This window comes from Apiospora aurea (genome assembly GCF_038362705.1).
Source record: "Apiospora aurea strain CBS 24483 chromosome Unknown utg000010l_segment0_segment0, whole genome shotgun sequence".
NCBI lineage: Eukaryota > Fungi > Ascomycota > Sordariomycetes > Amphisphaeriales > Apiosporaceae > Apiospora > Apiospora aurea.
This window is the reverse complement of record NW_027117397.1, coordinates 544,920-568,917: the sequence shown is the minus strand read 5'-3', so window position 1 is coordinate 568,917 and position 23,998 is coordinate 544,920. Positions and strand designations below refer to the sequence as shown.

The window sequence follows — 23,998 nt, the reverse complement described above, 5'->3', positions numbered from 1 at the left end:
TTAAAAAAGAGGTTCTAAAAGGAGCTCGACTTAGTATACGCTATTATTAATAATAGCTACGTTAAAAAAGGGACTTTTTTAAGCTTAGGCTAAAGCATATAAAGTAGCTTTTACCCTTAAGGTTATCGCTAATAAATAAGTAATAATTGGCATCTACCCTTTTAATATTAAAAAGCCGATAAATAATAGGCTCCGGCGTTTTAATATAGTGCGAGCTATTAACGAAGCTATTGCCGCCGAGGATGCGCGCTAGTCGGCCGAACCGAAGGCTGGAAGGATCGAGACGCTAAAAAACAGCCGGCAGGTTAAAGATTTAGGGGCTACGATGCTTAGTGTAAAGGTTACCACCGGTAATTTAACTAAAAGGTTGCTGTGGAAGAAGCTCGGCAAGAGTATTAATAATTTAACGGCTCGAATCGGCCGGTTAAAGCAGGAAAAGGCCGGTCTAGAGGTAGATCTAGAGAAAACAAGGGCTTAAAAGAGAAGGAAGGTCAATAAAGACCCTAATAAGGGCTTTGTTTATATAGCAAACATTAGGGAGGTTTAAGAGGACGTTAAAGAAGGAAAGCTAAGGAAAAAGCCGAAAAGGGGCGCCGGTGAGGTGGTGGAAATTAATGCAAATCGAGCTGGTGGTGAGGGTAACTCTATTATAGTGCGTACGAGCCGAAACAGACCTTAAAATACAGTGTGTTACTCAATTGACCTATCTATTGCTGTTGTTATTGATTTTTACATCTATTTTAGGGGGGTCAGTGAGGGGGGGGTCAGCCAGAGGGGGTTGCATCTTACCTAGCCTAGTGATTAATACTGATATCCGAAGCGCTGGGTAAAGACAGACTGCCACCCGGAGACCAAGTGATGAAATCAACTGCACAATATGATCGCTGTGTCTGTCGCATAATCGATGAACGCTGTAATAATGTACTTCCGGCAATTGCGCATCACACGCACATCGTGTCGGAACGTGTAGATCGATCAATCCAATTCGCCAGACGTGCCAGAGCCGGCCGTTTCCGGGTGCTTGGGGGAGGCTTTGTAGTCACCCTCATAACCCACATCACGATTCCATTCGAGTCTGAGTGCCTCTTTGCCGGGACTCCACTTGTTCTGAAGCTCCTTGTCCAGAGTATGATGAATCCTGCTTGCCGCCCACCACTCGCCCCGACAGGACAGGAAGATACGGTCAGGGTCCTCGGGCATATCCATGCAAGTGAAAGCCCGCAGCAAGCTCTGGGTTCCTGTTCGACGTAGCAAACGCCGCTCGTTAGTTCTTGTCGGGCAAAACGCAGGTGGGCTCGGAAGTCAAACAAAGAACCACGACCCTAACTTACCCTCCTCGACAGTCTTGGAATTGTCGACCTTCTCTTTCAAGTTCTCGGGGAGAAGTCCTGGGGAGACGGCCATGACGGTGCATGAACCCGCCAGCTCCCGTCGCCACTAATGCGCATTGAGAAGCTGGGTGAACTTGGATTGTATGTATACCCTGAGTTCATCGGCTCCGGAACCCGCCAGCAGGTCCTTGTCTGTTCGCGCTGGGCGGAGAAAAAGATGGACGCATTAGTCTTCAGGCGCGAAACCAGGCGACATTCCAAGCAGCCTCACCTGGATCCCCATATCTGATGACTTCGGAAGAAATAAACATAACACGCGACTTGGCAGGAATGAGCCAGTCGCGGATCAGATGCATCAGATAGTGGTGCGCTGTATCTCTCAGAGCCATGTGCACTGATATCAGCTTCGTCCTGTCTGGGTCTGCTGAGCAAATCGAGAAATCGGAAATCACTCACCCAAATGGTTCACGATATGCGCGTCGCACCATTTGGAACCATGCGTCGAGGTGCCGGCCTCCTGGGCGGTGTCGGCGTTCAGGAACAGGTAGTCCAGTGGCAGGTAGTCCAGTTCTTCGTCGCGGGGAGTACGTGCTATCACCTGCTCGGCGAACTCATGCACGCTCATCAGGTTGGACGGCTCGAGGGTCAGGAAGACGAGTCGGTGCTTCCGGTTTTCATAGCCTACGGCGGCATACTGACTGGTCGCAAAACCCACGTCTCGACAGCCGATGATGACGGTGTAGTTCCTCGCGAACTGCTTTGCCTGAAGAAGCTGCTTCAAGACTTGGAAATCCTACATGTTGATCACCGCCCCACCAAAGCTATCAGCTTACCCTCACGGATGCACGCAAGAATGGCAGAGTGGGAATGGGGAGGGGGCCGGTCTAAACGGTCGGGTCGGAGGTGTGGGGTAGGATGGGGCAGGAGGGCTCGTTTCCTACGACGCCCGAGGAGCAACCGGTTGCGATGATGGTCTTCGGAGTTTGGGACCTGTACACGCCGCCGATTTTGGTCTTCGGCTTTTTTGACCTGGATATGGCCCCGACAGACGTCATGGTGGCTTTCGGTAACGATGGACCCGATGTCGCATTGAGTACATATGCCACTATTGCCGTACGCTTTAGTGGAGTTCCACTTTTGCGTGCGACACCCGACTAACTATTTGGACAGCTCTCTCCAGGTCGATCTGAAGAAATCGATGGATGTAGTGGGCCGGAAAGGGAAAAGAGGGACGACGAGAAGATAGGTGTGGTTGACGATGGCCTGCCGGCAGGCAGGGAGGCAAGGTCTTTATTTCCGACGGCAACTTATCGGAAAGGCAAGCAGCAGTGACAGGCAGGCAAGTACATGCAGGCAAATACCTGCCTACTTACTAGTACTTAGGTAGGCAGACAGGTATGTAAAGCGCGGGGTCGTCGGTGTTAGGCTCACGCCGCGCAACCACCACGCCTTCCCTCCTTCCCTCCATCCAATCGGTGCGACGTCCGAGTCGTGCTACAGAAACCTCCTTTCCGCACCTGGCACCTGCGACAGAAAATTAGACGGCCTTGTCATTATCGGGATAGCTATGGGCGTCGATGTACATATGCCTATGCTTAAATGCACAACCGCGCCTAACGACGAAGGAGCGCGTTTGACGTTCCACTTGCTGCTGCCCGATAGCCGCGCCCCTGAATAGAGATACCTACACCCGACATCCCGCATGGTTACACACAGGATATCTCTTTCGTGCTTGGCGAGCTCCAGCATCCATTCGCATACCAACTGCGTGACTGGCCGGCGACAGACTTGGCCTAGAACAAGTTGCCCTGAGATGTTACTTTGCTTTCATGCTGATGTCATAAGCGACCCTACCTGGTGATTGGCTTCGAGGCACGGGATGGCCTCCGGATATTTAGTGTGGGTGCATGAGGAGGAATGTACAGTAAGAAGCCCGAAACTGAGCGCACGAACGGTGGCAAGATGGCATGATGGCAGGATGATCAGACGAGAGGCACGTTTTCGGAGGAGCGTCTAGGCTTCCGTCTTGTCGTGCCTTATTGTGCCGCTGGGCGCTGGGGAAGCATGCTGCCGGGTGGATTGGGTGCTGTTTCGGTCCTAGCCCCTGGCCTCTCCATGGTGGAGAGCAGAGTAGCAAGTCCCAGGGTCCGGAACTAACGTCCGGTGAAATGGGTCGGGGCTTGAGTCGAATTCTTTCCACGCATCCGACCCAGGTATACTCACATTCATTGTTCACAATGACGATCAACTATGCCGGCCGCCGGTGCAATCGACCTATCGCACGCGTTCCGGATTCGTCCAAAAAGGAACTCGCCAAAGAGTCTGTCGAGGCGGCCCAGCATACGAACCCCCCACCCAGTACTCCAATGACGGCGCCCGCCCTCGCCCACGCCATCCATATACTTACTTGCCTTGCCTTTGCCTGGCCTTTGCCTGGCCTGACCTGCTGCAGCCGTACAAACAAATATCGCCCCCTCCAGCCGCAGCACCGACCTTAATGGCACGATTTCTCCAAAGAAAACGACTGGAGTACATCGCAAGCCGTTTCGATTCTCCATCGCAACTTAGCCTTGGCCACCCATAATAACTCCCTCCTAATCCACCACCCATCGTCATCATCATCACTACAACCCATTTTGATATTTTTTCTTTTCCTTTTGCTCCTTCTTTTTTGTCTTTTTGTTTTGCATGGCTTCATCGACGTTCCGCCGCCTACTACCCAAAGACGAGGCCAGCTCAGTCCCCAACGAGCCTGCCGAGCCCGTGAAGAAGAGGAAACTCGTGTCTCTCGCCTGCGCCCGCTGCCGCTCCCACAAGACCAAATGCGACGGTCAACGACCCTCGTGCGGCTCCTGCCGGGCCCGCTCCGTCGACTGCACCTATGACGATGACCCGAACACCACCCCGACCGCGAACCTCCGGCGCCAGTACCACCACCTGGCCGAGCAGCACCAGAGCTTCCACGAGCTGTTCGGGCTGCTGCGCAGCCGGCCCGAGGACGAGGCCCTCATCATCCTGCAGCGCCTCCGCTCGAGCGGCAACGTCCAGTCCACTCTGCACCACGTCAAGGAGGGCTACCTGCTGGCCGACTCGCGCATGGTCGGCACCGAGGCCAACGACGTGCCCTTTCCGCCCTGCCCCAAGAACCGCGAGGAGGTCATGCTCGGCGTCTACCACTCGAATGCCTACCCCTTCCTGCCCCCCTCGAGGAGACCCAATCTGCGCTCGGCCACAAGATGCGAAACATTACCGAGGCCAACCCCGACCAAGACGACTGGGCCACGGCCGAAGAAGTCGAAAACGCAAAGTGATTTGGCCCTTCCACCACCAACGCGAGAATGACGCGACGATGTTATTTTTCGTTGTTATTCAGTCTTTGGCTGGCTGGCTTGTTCTTCTTTTCTTCTTGCCAGCCAGCCGGACGCGCTGAATCGCGAAAAGAAAAACAGCCAGGAATCTTGTGGACTGACTTTACATCCGAATTTAGGCACCTAGATCGCCCCCGTGAGCTACTTGATGACTGATTCTCCCATATCCAAGCCTCCGACTGGACCACCGTTACGGATAGCGACACGATCGTTAGGAACCTTATATCGCTGTACCTGTCCTGGGATCACGCCACCATGCGCCTGTTTGACGAGGACCTGTTTCTGGATCAGATGTCCGCGGGCAAGAAAGATTACTGTTCGCCCGTGTTTGTGAACGCTCTCCTGGCTGTAGCCACGGTACATTATCCTCGGCCCTTTTCCTTCGTTCTATCTAGATAGCCACCCATCTAAAGGCTGCTCCGAGCCCCCGGAAAAGAGAAAAATAAAAATAACGGCGGCTAATAATTTCGTGTCGCGAATCACCTTTTTTAGCTGAACTATTCCTCCATCGATCACGACCTCTGCCAAGACCTCGGTCCCAAATTCTTCGAGGAAGCCCGGCAGCTGTGGGAGTCGGACTCGGAACAACAACCGCGTTTGTTGTTGGTGCCCACCGCGACGCTGCTCAGCATGTGGTGCTACTCGAACGGCGACGAGAACACGGGCGTTGAATTTTCCAACGAATCGATCCGCATCGGCATCGACCTCGGCCTCTTTCGCACGCTGCCCCGCGAACCGACCCTGTGCGACGACTATATGCGGATCATGATACGGGGCGAGGCTATGGTGGCATGGGGACTATTCAACTGGCATTCGTACGCATCATCATTCCGATTCCGATTCCGATCTCGTTCCCGTTGTCCTTTTTTTTTTTTTTTTTTTTTTTGCCTTTTCCTTTTTGCCACCTTTTGTTCATCTGAAATATGAGATAATAAATGATAATAATGTGGTATACTTACTGACACAAATGGCCCCCCCCTCCATCCACAGTGTCCACTCCTTCTTCCGCCGCCGCGCCCTCGACCTGCCCAACCCGCCCTACCACCCGGCCCTCTACGACCCGGAGAGGCACGAGTACGGCGAGGTGGTGTGGAACTCGTTCCCGCTCCGCCGCCCGCGCCACCACCTGCACCGCGACCTGACCTCGCGCGCCTTCTCCGAGCTCTGGACCATCATCTGGGAGGGGACCGAACGACCACACCAACGCCAACACTACAGCGCTGCGTCCGCGTCCTCGTCCGCGTCCGTGTCCTCGCCCGAGTATACAAATGACGCCAAGGCCCGGTACGACCGGTGCAAGGTGATACAGGAGAGGCTGTTCAACTGGTCGGATCGGCTCCCGCTCGAGCTGGTGCAGGATGCGGAGAGCTTGCCGTCGACGCTGGATTTGCAGTATGGAGCCCTAATATTTTTTTGGTGTTTCTTTCTCTTTTTTTCTTCTTCAGCTCTTTCCTTGCCCGTTGGTGCATTTCACTGACGATGTCGGCTCGTCCCTATGATAGTCAGTTCTTCCACGCCATCATGGTCCAGCTCTTCCGCCCCTTCGCCAACTTCGACTTCCCGGGCCAAGCCAACGCCAAAGCCGTGACGCAAGCCTCGCTCTCGCAGATGCGCCGCATCATCTACACGCAGCGCTACCGGTACGGCGGCCCGCCCTTCAGCTCGACGACGGTCGGGTCGATCCACCTCTTCACGTCGTCGCTGCTCGAAGAGCTCGCCAAGTCCGACGACGTTGACCCGCACGCGCGCTTCTACTTGGTCTTGGCCGCGGAGGAGATGAAGCGCTGCGGCGACGCGTTCCCGTTTATACACAAGGTGCTGCACCAGCTGCTGTCCGAGGCGCGGTCGGACGGGACGCGGCTGCCGCCGGACCTAGACGATATGTTTGACGATCTCGAGGCCCGGCTCTCGGGTCATACGCGCCTCGCCATCTTCCCGCAGAAGTACCCCATCGTCTTCCGCCTGGGCATCAGCGACCAGGTCGGCGGCGAGACGGACGATATCATCAATGCGACGTACCGGCTGCGATTGGGGGACAGCAAGACGACGACGACGGCGCAGCACGAGCAGGAGGTGGATCGGATGATGGATGGAGTTGTCGATGGCGTCGTCGATGGGGCGGGCAGCGGTAGCGGTAGCGGCAGTATAAGTAGTCGGGCCAAGGACAAGGGCGAGGGGAAGGGGAAGGGGCGGCGCCAAGGTGGGGGTGGCGAATAGGGCGAGTGATGGGGAAAAGGATGGGAATCTGAGGGTGGGTGGGCAAACTGGGTCGGCCATTTGGAAAACCCCATGGTCGCGCCGACGAGGAGCTGGTTGGTGGGTTGGCGGGCGATCCCCTTTTACCCTTGGTTTCCCTTTTGACGTGATTACGAACCAATGAATGACTAGAAGTTTGAGCGATCTTTAGAGATTGAATTGAAGCACTTGATCATTCATGGTCAGCTCTTTTGAATATTTGGCCCAAGACTTTTTTTTGTTTCTTCCGCCGCCTACCTTGGAGATTGGAGTATTTTATGCCTCCAACCAGCAACCATTTAGGACGTTTTACTTTTTGTCAGCCAGCTTAACTTTTCTTCGATGCACGCACCTCTTTAGCCGGCTTATTCGAATCTTATTATTATTATTATTAATAGTACGCCGTATGCCGAAGGCCTTCGGTATATCTACCTAGTTCCTCGTATAATAAACCGTGCCGAAGCTGGACTAAAAATATACGCTATTAATATCGTAAAATCTACTTTACGTGCTCGACGTTACTATGTTGGTTTTTACCCATCAGCCTAGTGACCCTTGCTTTAGGGCTTAAAGAGAAATTATCCAAGTTCGGGTGGTCCCTTAATTTCCATTACTAATTTATATAGCGGCAGTCGACCGGTCCGTAAAAACTATTTTACAATAACCTTCGCCGTATCTTTTTTTATAGTAAGCGTCGCTAAATCGCGACGAGTTCGTAACGGATTAAGTGCTAGCTATTTTGCTAGCTACTTTTATTTTCCCTCGAAATTTTTACAGTATAAAATTAAGTGTTCGGCTGTCTCCCGTCCTTTACCGCAGTTATATAGTGGCGTCGGGACGTTTAAAACCTGATAAGTAAACAGGAACGATTTAAGCCCTATTTTTTTAATGCGTGTTTATATTAAAACCGATACTTTATGTTTAAGCATATCGTTATAACGACGGCACGCTTTTTAGTTTAACGGCGACTTTATAATTAGTTCGCGGCGGCCTCGCGTCGAAATAACGGTATAAAACTATTTTTATTCTTATTTTTCTTTAAGCGCTTATTCGACCGTTTAATTATTTAATTATTATCTAATTAACGTCAATTAAGCGTCGCTTAGCCATAGAATCGTAAGGACTTCGTTAATAGCCTTTTAAAGTCTCTTTTATCTCCTTCTCCTTACGCTACGTTTTTTATTAATAATTTCTACCGTTTTTATATAGGCGCCGCGTAAAAATTATAGCTTCCCGGTAATCTCCGTACGTATCTCAAAACTAGCTACCCTCGTATTTAAATAGAGGTCGAAGGGGGGAACTGCCGTTTTAATCTTTAAATAGTATTAAAAGGTCGCTTTATATACCTTTATTACGGTTTAAAGATAGGAGTTTTAAATTATTATAAGGCTAAAGGCTAACCCTTTTTCGGTATCGCTTACTCTATATTAAGCCGACGCTTTATACGCGAATACGCTGCGTATTAGTTTTATATAAAACTTTTTTACCCTTCGTACCGAATATCCCTAAACTAACGCTATAAGCCTAGTAAGAGTTAATATTTAAGTTATTATTTTCGCTTTAATTTTTAAAATATAGTTTTTTTATTATAGCTTTTAATAAAACTAAACGCCGAGGAATCTCGTAAAGGTTACCGGCGTTATAATAGCGTTTCCGAAGCGTATTTATAGCGTATAAGCTTTTCGCGCTTTAATAAAATAAATAAGCTCGCTTTTTTTAAATTTAAACTCTATCCTTTTCGTACGTGCCTAGCGGTTATAAGTTTCCTAGGCTCTTTTTAGGTTTCGGTAATTTATAACGTAGTTTAATTTTACGGTAATAAAATTTATATTATCCGCGAATCCAACGATAATAAACTATTTATACGCTTTTAACTCTTCGTATAATATAGCGATATAAAAAATAAAGAAGATTAATAATAACGGGGAGCCTTACGGAACACTAACGCGGAGCTAGATCCTTTTTAACGATTTACCGTTAAAATAAAAATAAACCGATCTATCCATAATAAAGCTCTCGACCTATCGATAAACTTAATCCGGCAATCCTTTTTCGCGAAGTGTAATAATTAATCTTTTATAATTAACTATATCGAAAACGCTTTTAATATCGAATTAAAAAAAAAAGCGACGCCTTTTTATTACTATATTATACGGATAACGTTAATAATTAATCGAATAACTAACTCGGTAGACCGTTACGTTTAATTCTTTATCTAGCTTTTAAATAAAAGCGAGTACTCCTCGGCTATTCCGGTAATTCGCCGGTTTATAGCTATTTTTATTACTTTCCCGACCGTACTAAGTAATAAAATAAGTTTTTATCTATTAAGTATTTATTTTTCGGTTACTATTTTATTTAATTTTAGGATTACGATAACCTTTGCCGTACGGAAACGTTTAAAGAAATAGGTAAGCCGGAAGCTCGCTGTCGCTAAGCCGGCTAACGTTTAAAAAAGGGTTCCCCACACGTTTTAAGGAAACCAGGAGGTAAAAAGTTTTCCTTTAAAGCTTTCCAGGGTCCCGTTTATTTAATAATATTTCTTATCTCCTTAGCCGTTACCTCTACCTCGATAGGGGTAAAGCTAAGGGCGTGATTCGGTACGATATTTAAATCCGTAAGGTCGGCTTTTAGGTTAAAAAAAAACCTCTCCGAAAAAAATATAGCTTTTTCGTCGTAGTTTCGCGCTTCGTTAATAGCTTTTTCGCTACGTCGTAATTCTAGGATTCCCGCTGTTTATAATAACGTCCAGCTCCGTAATTAAGCTTATCGTTCGAGCGATTAAAATATTTTAAAATCGTGGGAAGTAACGGCGATTACGTAGCGTTAACTTTTCGTTTTCGCTATTTAAATAATTCTCTCTAGGTTTATTTTCGACTCGGTATATTAGTTTTAAATATATTACGAAGGTATTATGAAATAGGCTTAGTATTATTATTTCGTTATAGTTTACGTTTTTTAAACCTTCGGTAACTATTAGGGCGTATTTTTACTAGTATAAGGGGTTTTTTTAGGGCTATTATATTAATAATTTTTCGTAGGTCGCCTATAAAGTTATCGATAGTTTAATCTAGTTTTTCCGGGCTTATTAGCTCGGCGATATCGGTTAAACGTACTCCGGCTTCCGCCCGTGCTAGCCCCTTATTTAACATCGTTTAGTTCTATCCCTCTACTTTCGTTTTATTACCTCGTAACGAGTTGGTTTTTAGTTTAACGCGGACGATTTATACTTTATAATTAAAACCTTTTAAACTAGGGTCTCCTTTATATAAAATTATCGTTCCTCGTATTACTTAAATTAAGTTTAGCGTAGAATCTCTTTATCCGTAGCGTCGTCTCGTAATTTCTTTATATAACGTAATTAGCTCTAAGTTTTATTAGTCCGTAAAAATAAAAAGGTTATCTACTCCGTACGATTTCTTACTATATACGTTTTAAAACGGATAGTATATATTAAAGTTTTTAACGAGTAAGTATCGCCCGGGGTACGAGGTCGTATTAAAGTCGCTTAAGGGGCTCCGCTATCGAAAAGTTTTTTAAATTAATAAATATATAAACTATATAATAAAGCGGCCACTTTTTCCCCTTAGTATCGTAACGGTATGTAACGAACGCTATCTGGGTTCCAAAGGAAACCTAGTAAAACGTACTGGGGTTTATATTTAGTAATACGAGAGAGTATTTAAACGTGCGATAAAAGTCTACTCTTATCGATATAATGTGTAATAGCCGTAAAAATAAAAGGTGATTAAGGTGCGTAAACTTAAGGGGATTTATAATAGAGTCGTTAAGGTTATTTACCTTACTAATGGGTTAAATTAATATTTAAATTAATTATTAAAGTAGAGAGTATTTATATAAAATATATAGGGAACGTTTATCGTTATATATTTAATCTTTTCTTTATTAATCGCGCCTAGTCAGCGATCACTACTGATTACGCTTAGTGTTACTTAGTGATCACTGTTAATTATGCTTAGTGTTGCTTAGTAATTCCTTTTGAGCTACTATTACGTGATCCTTTTGTTTATCTATTCCTGTTTACCTATTCCTATTTATCTATTCCTGCCTATCCATTTTTACCTGTTTTGGAGTAGCTGTATCGGGTGCTGCCTATCGTTGTAATACTGGTTATCGTCGTAGCTTAATCGTTGTAAATTTTATTGATTAATAGGGTTATAATAATTAATAGGGCTTTATTAATTAGTAGAGTTCCGTTAACGGGTATAGTTTAAAGTTATATTAGGTTTTTTATATAAAGGTTCGGGGTATCGTAAAGCCGTACCGTAAGGTGGGTTCTAGGCCGCATGGTTGGGCCAGGTCGTAATACTATTCCTTCCTTCTTATTTTATTTTGTCCTTAAAGCAGTTTAATTATTATAAGTACCCACGGGTCTACAGTTTATGTTGGTATTTTTTATAAGTTCTTCTTTTTTATTTTTATTGTAATATATGCTTATTATGTTAGATCGTATTAAAAAATCGCGACTTAAGTTTATTCGTTTTTCTACCGTTTATCGCGTAGATTTTATCGAGGCCTTTAATAAATTTGGTTTTAACGTTATGTTTTACAGCCGTTATTTCTCGAAGGGGTAGTTTTATATTATAATGAAAGGTGTTAATAAGTGCAAGGAATATACTCGGGCTGGTTACGCGTATAATAGTACTAAGGTCCCGTTGTTTTCCCTTCGTCGGGTATAAGAAGAGTATAAACGTTTTTCCCGCGAAGAATCGGCGATAGAAGCGTATTTTCTCGAGCTGCAGCGGTAGACTAACGAGGCCGTAGCCTGTTTAATTCGTTTTCAGAAATAAAAGGAGATAGCTCGCATTTAAAGTATAAAACTAGTGTAACGCGGCCTTTATTTTCTGGACGAACTAAAGGAGCAGGAGCGTTAAGAGTTTAAGGCTGTTTTATTCGTTTAGGGTTAAGGTAATTTTAGCGTTATCGATTAGACCGCGACCGATTTTTCCTTCGAGCCGATACCGGAGGTTGCTGCTTAAACGTCCGTAGCTCCTTAGCGGTATTCGCTAGGTGTTTCCTAGGTTCTTAGGTGTTATTTTCGGGTGGGTAACCTTTTTTATTAAACGAGGTATTAGAATCCTCGTCCGATCTTTTTTTACCGAGAATCTTTTCGATTTCGTACTCGTGCTAATCTGTTTTAGTTTTTAGCTGTGTATCGATTTTCGTATTTTCGGGGGCTGGTTCGAGTAATAAAATATAAAATATAGGGTGTATCCGTATTGTTTTAAGTAGCGATAATCGATAGTTAGTTTTTAAAATAACTTTTATAATTTTAAATGGTCCGATCTTTTTAAAGTCTAGTTTTTCGCTTGGTCGCTTAGTTTTAATGTTTCGTCGTAAGAGGTAAACTTTTCCTCCCTTTTTTAAGGTTAGTCCCTTTAATCTAGTTTGGTCGGCGTACTGTTTTATTCGTTATTAAAGGAAGGTAAAGTCTTACTGCAGTGCTGTTTATAGTTTTTTAGTTTTTCGACTTATATAATCGCGATAAGTGTTAGCTCTCCTTTTAAGAGTGTTTTTATAATTTCTAGGTTATACCTATAGTTTACTCGAAATAGTAATATATGGGTAGCTTCGTTATTTACGTTATTATAGGCGAATTATATTATAAGTAATAATTATACCCAATTATTTTATTTATAATTAACGTAGCAGCGTAAATATTACTTCAGGGTTTGGTTTATCCGTTCGGTCTGCCCGTCCGTTTAAAAGTGGTAAACCGTGGATAGCTTATACTTTACGCCGAGTTACGCCATAAACGATTTTTAAAACTTAGCGGTAAACAGTTTATCTCGGTCGGAAATAATCGTTTTAGGTAGCCTATACTAATTAACGATTATTCGTAGGAACGTATAAACTAAATCGCTAATATTATTAAATTTTTTATACGGTAAAAAGTAGGTGTATTTTGTAAATTTATCCGTAATTATTAGGATATTATCGTAATTAACCTTAGTTAGGGGTTCCTTTAATAGGGGCAGCTTAACTATAAAATTAAGTGCGATTATTTTTCACGCTTTATCTAGCGATGGAATTAGTTATATTTCTCTGTATAGTCGATATTGGGCGGCCTTAGCTTTATTATAAAGGTCGTATTCGTTAATTATTTTAGTTATAGTTAACTTAAGGTTTTTATAGTCGAATTACCTGGTAATCCGTTTCTAAGTTTTAAATACTCTTTGGTATCCGTGCGCGGGGTACTCGTAAAATTTTTTAATAAAGCTTTTACGGTATTATTTAAGGATATGGATTTTATTTCGGTAAAAGACGAAGTTATTTCGTTTCTCGAGGCGATCCCTGGTGTAATTAGTAAAATCCGGGGTCTAATTTAATTGTCGGAATTTAGAAATTTAATCGTCGTTGTACTGTACGGAACTTATAGTATTTAGTTATCGTAACGGCGTAAGGTTACCGTTTTAATTATAGGTTAGGATAGTCCGTATTTTAGGTGGGACCTCCTCCTGGTGGTCTAATCGTCGGCTTAGTATATCGGCGCGACCGTTCTCGTTACTCTTACGGTAGATAATAATAAGGTTAAATTTTAAAAGGAATTTAAACTATCGTACTTATTATTTATTCAGCTTTTTTATCGTAGTAAACGTTGTGAGGTTCTTGTAATCGGTATAGACCTTAATTAGTTCTACCGTTCCGTTAAGGTAATATCGCTATTTTTCGCAAGCTTTAATAATAGCTATTAGCTTTTTATCGTAGATTTAATAATTAAATTCTGGCCTATTAAGTTTTTTTAAAAAAATGCGACAGGGTGCGATTTTTCGTTATTATTCCGTTAATTAAGTTACCCTTCGATCGTATAATTTAATACGTCGGTCTCGACCTTAAAAAGTTTAACAGGATCTGCTATACGAAGTATTAGTTCGCTAAAAATTCGCTCCTTAATATTATAAAAAGCTTAGTCTTTTTTCTCTATTTATCGGAATAGTTCGTCCTTTTTTATTAAGTTTGTTAGAAGTATTATTAACTTATTAAACCCGGGGATAAATATCCGGTAATAATTAGCTAGTCCTAAGAAAAATCTAACCTTTATAGCGTTTATAAGCGTAGGCTATTCTTTAACTATTAAAATTTTGGAAGGTTTTATCCGGATTTCTTTAGGGGATATTACATATCTTACAAATATAACGGATCGTTAGTGGAACTCGTTTTTTTTTAAATTAATTAATAGGTTAACGTTCTATAGTTTCCGGAATATTAATTTTACGTATTTTTAGTGCTGCTTATTATTCTCGGAGTAAATTAAGATATTATTAAGGTATATTACAATAAACTTATCGAAGTATTCTCGTAAAACGTGGTTAATTATTATTTAAAAACTAGTTAATACGTTAATTAAATTAAACGGCATAGTTTAGTACTCGAAATATCCGTACTTAGTTCGAAACGCGGTTTTTTATTCCTTTCCTTTCTTGATACGGATTAAGTTATATACGTTAAAGAGATTAAGTACTATAAAAATTTTAACGTATAGTAGCTTATTTCGTAAATCACTAATCAAAGGTAAAAGGTATCGGTTCTTAATAGTAATTTCGTTAAGCTTCCGGTAGTCGATATATATACGCCACTTAGGTTTCCCGTCCTTACTTTTTTTCGGAATGAAAAGTATAGGAAAGCTTATTAGCGACGTAAATAGTTATATAACTCCTTTCTCGAGACTTTCCGTAATATACTTCTTTAGGGCTTATTTATACTCTTAATTAAGTTTATATATAAGTATAAATAAAGGTTTTTTTTATCCTTAAAAAGTATCTCATAATCTCACCGTGTATAAAACGGTAAGCTTATTTTTAATTTCCTATTAAAAAAAGCTTCGAATTACCGGTACTCTTTTAGTACAGTCGTCGTAACGTTCGGCTTAGGCTCCTTAATAATAATATATGCCTTAAAAACCTTAGGTTTACTAGGGGGTCGCTTTTTAGACCGTTGCCTATCGATTAAACCTTTTCCTAGTATATCCTACTAAAATTAGCCTGTTCTTTAGTTAATTCTAGGATTACTTACCCGTAACTAAGGTATCCTTAAAATTATATTGTATCCTGCGACGTTTGTAATATTATACGTGATTTATTTATAACGTTTTTCGATATTAATTAAAAGGTTCGCGATTTCCCTTTGTACGTTTCTACCGTTATACGTTATAAATCCTTTATCGACGGTTTTAAATCGGTATAGGGCGTCTTTTTCCTACTATTTTAAGGCTAGGCTATTAACGATTCGTAGTGAAATATAATTACTTTACGCTCCGTTATTTAGTAGCGTTCGAATAGTAATTCCTTTAATTTCGACTATTAATATAATATAGTTGTGAATATCCTAGTTATTCGTTATTAAATATAGAGATTTATTATATCCCGTTAAGTATTATTCCTTTATAATCGGCGGAGGTCGTTTCTCGATTGTTATAATAAGTTTTGTTCGTCGGCCATTCGTTAGTAGCGACGGATCTATGTGTACGGCATTTCGTAGTTGTACGGTGGTGGCGGTGTTTAAGATTTTGTTATTATGGCAGGTTTTTTAACCTGGGAGTTTTAAGTATTTTGGAAGTATCGTGCGTTTTTTTTTAAGCGTTTAGTAAGCTTATAACTTTTTTAAGCGTATTATAGGTATTCGTTGTTAATATAGTTCCTTTAGTCCTATTTTTTTAGGTGGTATTTTCGGGGCTACTATAAAGTCTTTTCGATTAATAAGTAGGCTCGTCGAGGGTTAAATATAGTTGTTTTAATTTTCCCGATAAGGTAATCGAGGTGTAATTACTTAATTAAATACTTGTTAATCTTTTGAGGAAACTATCCCTTTTCGAACTTCTTTATTAAATACTCGGTGTAATTATTATAAATACAGCCGATCTAAACGAGTAAAAAGTAATTATTATATGTTAACGAAATTCTAAAATCGTTACCGATAGCGTAGTTTTTTTTTACTTTTTGTTTAAGTTCGTGTATAATAAGTATTTACCGTAGTTTTCGTGATTTAAGAAGTGTAACTCCTAGGATCGCTAGTTATCCGTCGATATTTAAGTTTCGGGGTTTCGCTACTTTTACGGTGAGTTCGGGTGTAAATAGTTTAATAAGCCGTTTAAAATCTTTTAATCGACGCTTATCGCGGACTAGGTTATTCCTCGGGTTTTTATTTTCGTTACTACCCTCGCTGCTTCCGTTATTATGAAGGGTTTGTCGTTGTACCATCGCGAGGGTGCGTGTAATATTTTACCGTTTAGGGGCTTTAGGGAATTATCCCGTCCCTTCTTTATTTATTAAGTGGTCGTGGCAATTATCGTCGTAATAGGCTGTCTAGGATAGGCTGCCGTAGGGCACGTTTATTGTATTATTAGCGTTGTTTTTTTAATAGCTATAAGGGTTAATTAATTATTAATAGTATTAATTTATCGTTTATTCGGGACTCTTCGGAAGTTTTTTTTAAGGATCGATAGTTTCGGGCGAAATATCCTTGTTTTTAATAGTTATAGCAGGTAACGCCCTGTTTTTTATTATATTTATCGTGTCTAGTAGCGTCGAGGTTTATAGGTCTACTGTGATAACTATGCGCCGTATTTTTTTTAATAGTATATTATTATGGTAACGTGGTTATTCTGTGTTAGCTTAGACTCGATTAGTTTACCGTTATTGTTTGCCCTGTTTTTCGCGGCGTTGTTTATATATACGAGTGTTAATTTTGATAGTAAGCTTTATATACGAAAAGAAATTATTAGGGGTATTAAGCTGGCTGAGTTCGTTTTTAATATTTTTTTTTAACCCCTAGTAGTATATTATAATTTTCGTGGTTTCGGTATAGTTTAATCGAGTTATAATGCGTTAAAACTCGGCGGTATAAAAAGCGGCTAATTTTTTTTGCTTAAAAGTTTTTAATTCTTTTTTTTACCTGTCGTTTTTCGTCGGGGTTTTAAAAGAGTAATTTAAGAGTTTGTTCGAAGCTATCGTAGTTTTCGAAAATTCGTTATGCCTCTACGCGGTATAGCTTAACTTGTTAATTATTCTTTACTAGTTCGTTTAGGTAGGGTTTAAACTAGGCGAGTGTTTTACCTTTAAGGAACAAGGCGGCGTAGATAACTCGCTGAGTAGCGTCCTGGAACGTTCTTTTATAGAACCGTTGGTAGGCTTTGACCTGGATAAGGAATCCGCGGAGATTTCTACTTATCCCGTCGAAAGCTGTTGGGGTGCTAATTTTTATGCTTCCCTTAGGAGTAACAGGGGTTTAAATAATATTGGCGGCGGTACGGAGGAGGCGTACTTTTTTTTAGTTCGTCGATATTTAGTGTTTATTCTAGGGTGTTTTTAATTAAGAGTTCGTTACGTTCTTTTTTAAGTTTAATATAATAGTGTTAATAATTAGCGTTCTCTTATTTAAATTCCTTAATTTATTTAGCTAACGTTTATCGGGTAGGGCCATCGTCGCTATCGTCGCTGTTTACCTTTATCGCGGGGTTTCGATAAGAGGTGTTTACGGTGATAGCAAGGGCCTTTCCGTGGCGAAAGGTATTGCTTAGTTTAAGTGCAGACATAATTCTTATAGATATTATTGCTTAAAGGTTCAGGTAATAACTCGTAAGAATAAAAGTAATTAAAATGTAACGAACGCTATCTGGGTTTTAAAAGAAACCTAGTAAAACGTACTGGGGTTTATATTTAGTAATACGAAAGAGTATTTAAACGTGCGATAAAAGTCTACTCTTATCGATATAATATGTAATAGCCGTAGGAATAAAAGGTGACTAAGATGCGTAGACTTAAAGGGATTTATAATAGAATTGTTAAGGCTATTTGCCTTACTAATGGGTTAAATTAATGTTTAAATTAATTATTAAAGTAGAGAGTGTCTATATAAAATATATAGGGAACGTTTATCGTTATATATTTAATCCCTCTTTTACTAATCGCGCCTAGTTAGCGATTATTATTAATTATACTTAGTGTTACTTAGTGATTATTACTAATTATGCTTAGTGTTACTTAGTGATTCCTCCTGAGCTATTACTACGTAATCTTTTTATTTATTCATTCCTGTCTGCTTATTCCTATTTATCTATTCCTGCTTATCTATTCCTGCCTATTTTAGAATAGCTGCATCGGGTGCTGCCTATCGTCGTAGTATTAGTTATTATCGTAGCTTAATCGTCGTAAGTTTTATTAATTAATAGGGTTATAATAATTAATAGGGCTTTATTAACTAATAGAGTTCCGTTAACGGGTATAGTTTAGAGTTATACTAAATTTCTTATATAAAGGTTCGGGGTATTATAAGGCCGTGCCGTAAGGTAGGTTTTAGGCCGTATAGTTAGGCCAGGTCGTAACACGGTAGCTTAATCGGGGCCTGCCTTAATCTCTAGCTTAGCGATATCGAGGCGTTTATATATATAAATAACCGCTCGGCCCTCGCCGTAAATTACTCGATACTTAGCTATCTCTAGGCAATACGCGGTTTACGTGCGGGGGTTCGTTTATATTTCTTATAATACTAATATATCGTACTCTTTTTAATTAATTAAAGTAAGTATTATTATTACCTTTAATACTATAATATTCTAATATACTATTTATAAACTTATAATTATAAAACTATAATAATATCCTACGCTAATAAAAAAGCGACGGTGCCGCGCCGGCTTTACGAGCGTGTTTTTTTATTTTAACTATTCGCTATCGAATCGAATCGCGGGCGGCTTTTTTTTACGAAACTATTATATACTTTTCTCTATTACTAATAAAAAACGTCGTCGGTAGTAATAAACGCCCTATTCCTACCGAACTATCGCCGGTATTATAAATTTCGAACTAGCGAGGCCGGTAAGCATAAGCTTTTTTTACGCGTTCTCTTTACTAGATTATTACGAGGCAGCCGCGATCTTACGCCGTATATTCCCTGCCGTAATTAATACAACGTTTCCTGTTTCGTAATCCTTTTTAAGGGCACTTTTAATTTCCCTTAAAGTATATTATTATAAAATAATAGTTATATCGTTATTATTTTCGATAATATTTAATTACGTAGCCGTAGCTATAATAACGGTAACACTATTAAATACGGAGGCTAGCGTTATACGGTTCGTAATCAAAGATCTCGGAATCCTATATTAAGCCGTTATTATATAAGTTTTTCGCAATTTAAACGGAGCTCGTATATAGAATAAAAAAAACGTAGCGTACTTCGAAATTCTTCGGTAAACTACGCTTACATTTCGAGATTTTTCTCGGGTTATATTTATTTACAAGTAAACTACGTAATAACGCGGTTTCGTTATAAATATCCCGTAATTTTTTCGTTAAAACCCTTTTCGTAATAACTACGAATTCTTTATAAATAAACTACGCGTTAATCCCGAAAGCGTTTAAAACTTATCCATTATTCTTTATATATTTTTTCGCCTCGTTTTTAAAAATAAAAACGATATCGCCGCTAAGTAATTTCCTCGTTATAATAGCTTCGCTATACCCGATTACCGTATTAACGCTTTATACGATATTTACTAGCCTCTTTTTTTAAATATCGTTAAATTAATCTACGCTTTTAATTATTACTTCGCGGTTTCGGCGGACTAAAACAATAATTTTCGATTACTAAGTAATAGGATCGCTATTACGCGGCGTAAATATAATTTAAGCTTAAAACTTAGTTTATATAGCTTTAAAATTTTACGTAATTTAAACAATAGTTTCTCCGACTATTTTTCGCAATTCTCCGCGGGTTACTAACGCGTTATCGTCGTTATTAAAATACGATCGTAATTCGGTCGCTTCGGTACGAAATTCCCTAATTACTTAAAAATTTCTTTACGCCTATTATTAGGGGCTACTAAATTAGCGATCAGTTTTTCTAAATATTTTAATCCTTTTTCAATACCTCTTTTCGAGCCATTTTCGCTATTAAAACGCGTCTAAAACGTTTAAAGTCTTTAATTATACGCCGTAACGTTACTTCGCGGGTAATACTAACTCTACGCGAGTCCGGCGCAACCGGTATTAATAATTATCGGATTATCTATCGGATTATCTATACCGTAGCGCCTTAACTGCGTCCCCTCGATAAAGGTTCGGCTAGGTTAATTCGACCTCGTAAATTTAAATAATAAAGTTTATTTTCGATTATTCGATGGTTCGACCGAGTTATCGATCTTTTCCCTTTCCTGCCTTGCTTCTTATTCGAATCTTATTCGAAATAAGAATCAACGTTTCGGGAGATCGAGCGTACGTTAAGGGCCGAGCGTGAGCAATGCCACACTCACCAATTTTAACGCACGCCGGTTCGAGGACCGAGCGTGAGCAATGCCACACAGCACCCTTTATAAGCTACAGCACCCTTTACAGGCTACAGCACCCTTTATAGCACCCTTTACAGCGCCCCCTCTACGCCCTGTAAGGCCCTGTAAGGCCCTGTAAGGCAGTCGAAAAGCTGGATCAGCCGGACTAAGGTCGGCTGATGCTGCTGATTGAAAAAAGCTGAGTAGGTCGATAGGATTGGTCGGTTGATGAGACGAGACGAAAAAAGACGAGATGACGGTCAGCCGGCTTTTTTACTCTTTCAGCCAAGGGGTCGAAGTAAACACACTGCTGAACTGTTGGCTGATATGTAGAAAAAGGGGGCCGTCACCGGACATATGCTCCTAGCCCCTTTAAGGGGACGTGCGCGGCAGAAAGTTAAGCTGGCTGACAAAAAGTAAACACGTCCTTAGTGAGACAGCATTCAATCGGGCGATACAAGCATCCAATGATCCAACCATCACGTCATAGCTCTATAACCCCTGAGCTCACGCATGACTGGGATATACAAGGTGGCGTACGACACTATTATTTCATTTTGGATCGGCATTTCTTACTCGATTTAAGTAGAGGCTAAAACTTCCGATTTGTGAAAGGCAACCTGGACCTGATTGCCGTTGTAACAAGGTCAAGATCGCAGCGAATGGTATCGCGGTATTTGGAACATTGTGCATAGTCCTTCGCTACACTCCACTCTCTGACTTACGTATAAGAATATGAGATGAGTAGTAGGAACTCTAAATAAAATGATTTAGTGAAGTGGAAAACCCCTAAATGCAAAGTCGCTGTCAATGACAAATACGCCTCCAGAAACGCGGGTTCGAAGCCCACAGAGCACAAATAGAAACCTCACCCAGTCACTACTCTTAGACGACACGTCTATCATCAGACCAAGATACGACAGGGCTGCTCCTGTCTTGAGTCTTCTTGGGCCGCCGTTCGAAGTTCATTTTGCCCCCCTCTGTAGACCCTCGAGCGCAGGGGCGGCGGCTGAGCCCCATTATCAATCAAGAGTTGCACGATATCCCGATTGCCCCCGTCCATCGCGGCAGAAAACAGGGGTTTGCCCCAGGAGTAGTGCTTGGTGTTGCAATCGGCACCGTGATCGAGCAGTAGCTGGACTACAGCCCTGCGTGCGGCTCTCGATGCTACGAAGAGAGGCGTTTCGGTTTTCTTGTTCCTTTGGTTCAAATTTGCCCCATTTTCCAGCAATAGCCGTACGACATCAGCGTTCCCTTCTTCAGAAGCCAGGATCATCGGGGTATTGCCTCGCGGTTTGTCCCTGGTGTTGCAAGAGGCACCCCGATCGAGTAACAACCGTACCACAGCTACATGTCCGAGCCCTGATGCCCTGGAGAGCGGTGTTGCATCCGAATTATCCTGCGCATCAGGGCCTGCCCCTTGATCAAGTAGCAGGCGTACCAGGGACTCATGCCCTTTCGTTGATGCTAGCATAAGTGGAGTGCTTCCACTTGAATCTTTCCGTCGGTGATCAGCGCCCCTTTCGAGTAGTAGCCGTGCAACGGTCTCGTTGCCTCGTCTCGATGCTACAATGAGTGGGGTATCGCCACGAGCATCTTCGAAGTCTGGTAAGGCACCTGTATCAAGGAGCATTGAAACAGCTGTCTCCTGTCCAAGCCATGATGCTCTGCTTAACGGTGTGTAGCCCTCGATATCATAGCTCTTGGTAGCCTCGATATTGGAATGATGCTGTTTGATAAGCTCCGTGAAATACCCTGTAGGCTTCGTAAAATCCCGTTTGAACATCATGGGATAGTGTACGAAGAACAGTCTGGACGCTGTCTCATTCTTGCTTGCCTGTGCAGTTTCCTGCATTATTTTAACGGCTGCAGGCTGTGATATGCGTAGACGGTATATTTCCACCAGCGACTCCTCACTAAGCCCTCGGTTAGACAAGGTAGCCTGGAACAACTTCATTGTTAATGTTAGTTTCGTCTTGTGTTTCGCTAGAAATGCTTTCGATATATCGGGACTGGCAAAATTCAACATATGCTCCAAAACCAGGTGGCGGATTTGCCCAATATCTTCCAGGAAATGTCGTACCGTGTTGTACCTGACGGTGGGCACATTTCTCATGTCGTAGTCGAAAATAAACGAGATGGTTTCCCAGACAAGGTCTGGGATAGACATATTGTAATCGACAGATATCTTCGCATTTGCCTCTGGGCACAACCCAAGGAGCGCGAATATCATATCATGCTCACGTGTGGCTTGGGTGGCACCAAATTTCTCGAGAAGCGTCAAAAGGTCTCGTTCTCGACTCCACCAAGAGTCTCTCCTAGATGGTCCGGGCATAACATCAAAGACTGGCTGGCAATGAATGTCGATGCGATAGTTCAACAAGAACGGGCATACAGCAAAGATTCTGGCCGAGACAGACTTGGGTCCGCAATGGACTACGGCAGCACGGGCGTTGGCAACTTCCTGGAGAATCCAGACCCGGCAAAACCAAGGTCTGTTCAAAATCTCCCTGAGTGCAGACTGAAATGTCGTTTGATGTACCCAAGACGCTTTTCGGACTTGCTTCCACTTGAGTTGCCATCGGTGATCATTCGGTGGCCAATCCAGTCCTGGCATTTGCTCTTGCAAGTTGGCTAATATATCCATGAGGATGCTGATTGAATCTGTCAAGACACCGAGCCAGAATATAACCCGTTGAGCACGGTGGTAAATCTGATCCATTTGCTGGACCTGATGGCCACGCTCACCATGGTTTCCTTGGTCAATGCATATTGCATCAATCCATAGTATGCGATCCTCGCTCTGGTAACGTAGGTCATGGAGAAGAGACCATAGGTTGAACGTAACCAAGAGGTAAGAGCCATCTAGGTATATTTCACGAGAAAGGTCGGCACTACCCCAGGTATACGAGACGGCTTCGTAGTCGGGGACAAGGTCGACATCGAAAGAAGCCTCGATTAGTTCGCATTGAATTATTGGTCCTAATTCAGTTGGTCGTAGCCCTTCGATTGGGGGTGGCTGGTTGGTTGGGGCCACGTCTTCAAATGCTCGCAAACGCAAGAGCCTAAGCGAAGGGCGTCCAAAGTCGAGAGGAGTGTACTGAAAGGAACATTTCGAATCCATACTCCCATTTAAATGAATGATGCTGCATCAATGCTTGCGAGGCGCGCAGAGCAAAAGAGAAAACGGTTGCACCAAAAAATGGGAGATGGGGGTGCGATGAATGCCATATGAGCTTATGGTTTCTGTCAGTCTGCCTACAGCAACAATATAAAGTACTAATGAGTGGCAGTGTCGCTGACTGGCGATGCAGTTGCCGCAGTGGCTACCTCCCGACAGGCTCTTGTTGCATGCTTCGGCACACCACCAATGATGACGTGGACTCAATTGATTGGTATGCTGCCAGCCCTGGAGTGCTAAGCCTCGGTCGCTAGCAGGTTTGTACACTTTCAAGAGTCCGATGCTGACCATCTACGCCATGAGGACTGTATGTCCCGTGCCATTCCGGTTCCGTATTGTTTCATTACGATCCCGCAGTAACAGCCAGGGAGTATTCTGGGAGTGGTAAAGGCGTATAGTAGGGGATACTCACGATTGAGGCTTTGACGCTCTTAAGACACTTCATAAGGGGCACCCTAGACCGACCCTAAAGCCACCTCGGGTTGCAAAGGACAAAACTGCTGCTTGGGAGTTGCAGGGGTTTCTGACAGTGGCAAATAATGTAAGCGACACTGATGGGACGTTCTATTGCCAAGTCTATGCAGTGATGTGCTTTGAC

The 23,998-nt window shown here is 42.5% G+C and overlaps 4 protein-coding genes across 4 annotated transcripts; 1 reads left to right on the top strand and 3 right to left on the bottom strand.

Moving 5' to 3' along the window:
• Nucleotides 1-975: 975 nt before the first annotated feature.
• PG986_014193 (Short-chain dehydrogenase/reductase SDR) lies at nucleotides 976-1,404 on the bottom strand (the record flags this gene model as incomplete). Its single annotated transcript, XM_066850415.1, has 2 exons — nucleotides 976-1,238; nucleotides 1,332-1,404. The coding sequence occupies 2 exons, from the start codon at nucleotides 1,402-1,404 to the stop codon at nucleotides 976-978; spliced, it is 336 nt and encodes a 111-aa protein (XP_066692653.1).
• Nucleotides 1,405-1,437: 33 nt separating this feature from the next.
• On the bottom strand, nucleotides 1,438-2,386 carry PG986_014192 (uncharacterized protein; the record flags this gene model as incomplete). Its single annotated transcript, XM_066850414.1, has 4 exons — nucleotides 1,438-1,532; nucleotides 1,603-1,725; nucleotides 1,788-2,124; nucleotides 2,222-2,386. The coding sequence occupies 4 exons, from the start codon at nucleotides 2,384-2,386 to the stop codon at nucleotides 1,438-1,440; spliced, it is 720 nt and encodes a 239-aa protein (XP_066692652.1).
• A 1,633-nt stretch (nucleotides 2,387-4,019) lies between these two features.
• On the top strand, nucleotides 4,020-6,916 carry PG986_014191 (uncharacterized protein; the record flags this gene model as incomplete). The annotated part of the gene is made up of 5 exons (XM_066850413.1): nucleotides 4,020-4,638; nucleotides 4,872-5,056; nucleotides 5,192-5,514; nucleotides 5,690-5,983; nucleotides 6,202-6,916. The coding sequence occupies 5 exons, from the start codon at nucleotides 4,020-4,022 to the stop codon at nucleotides 6,914-6,916; spliced, it is 2,136 nt and encodes a 711-aa protein (XP_066692651.1).
• Nucleotides 6,917-21,123: 14,207 nt separating this feature from the next.
• Nucleotides 21,124-23,845, bottom strand: PG986_014190 (uncharacterized protein; the record flags this gene model as incomplete). Its single annotated transcript, XM_066850412.1, has 2 exons — nucleotides 21,124-23,319; nucleotides 23,813-23,845. 2 exons carry the CDS (start codon nucleotides 23,843-23,845, stop codon nucleotides 21,124-21,126), a joined length of 2,229 nt encoding a protein of 742 aa, XP_066692650.1.
• Between the last annotated feature and the right edge of the window lie 153 nt (nucleotides 23,846-23,998).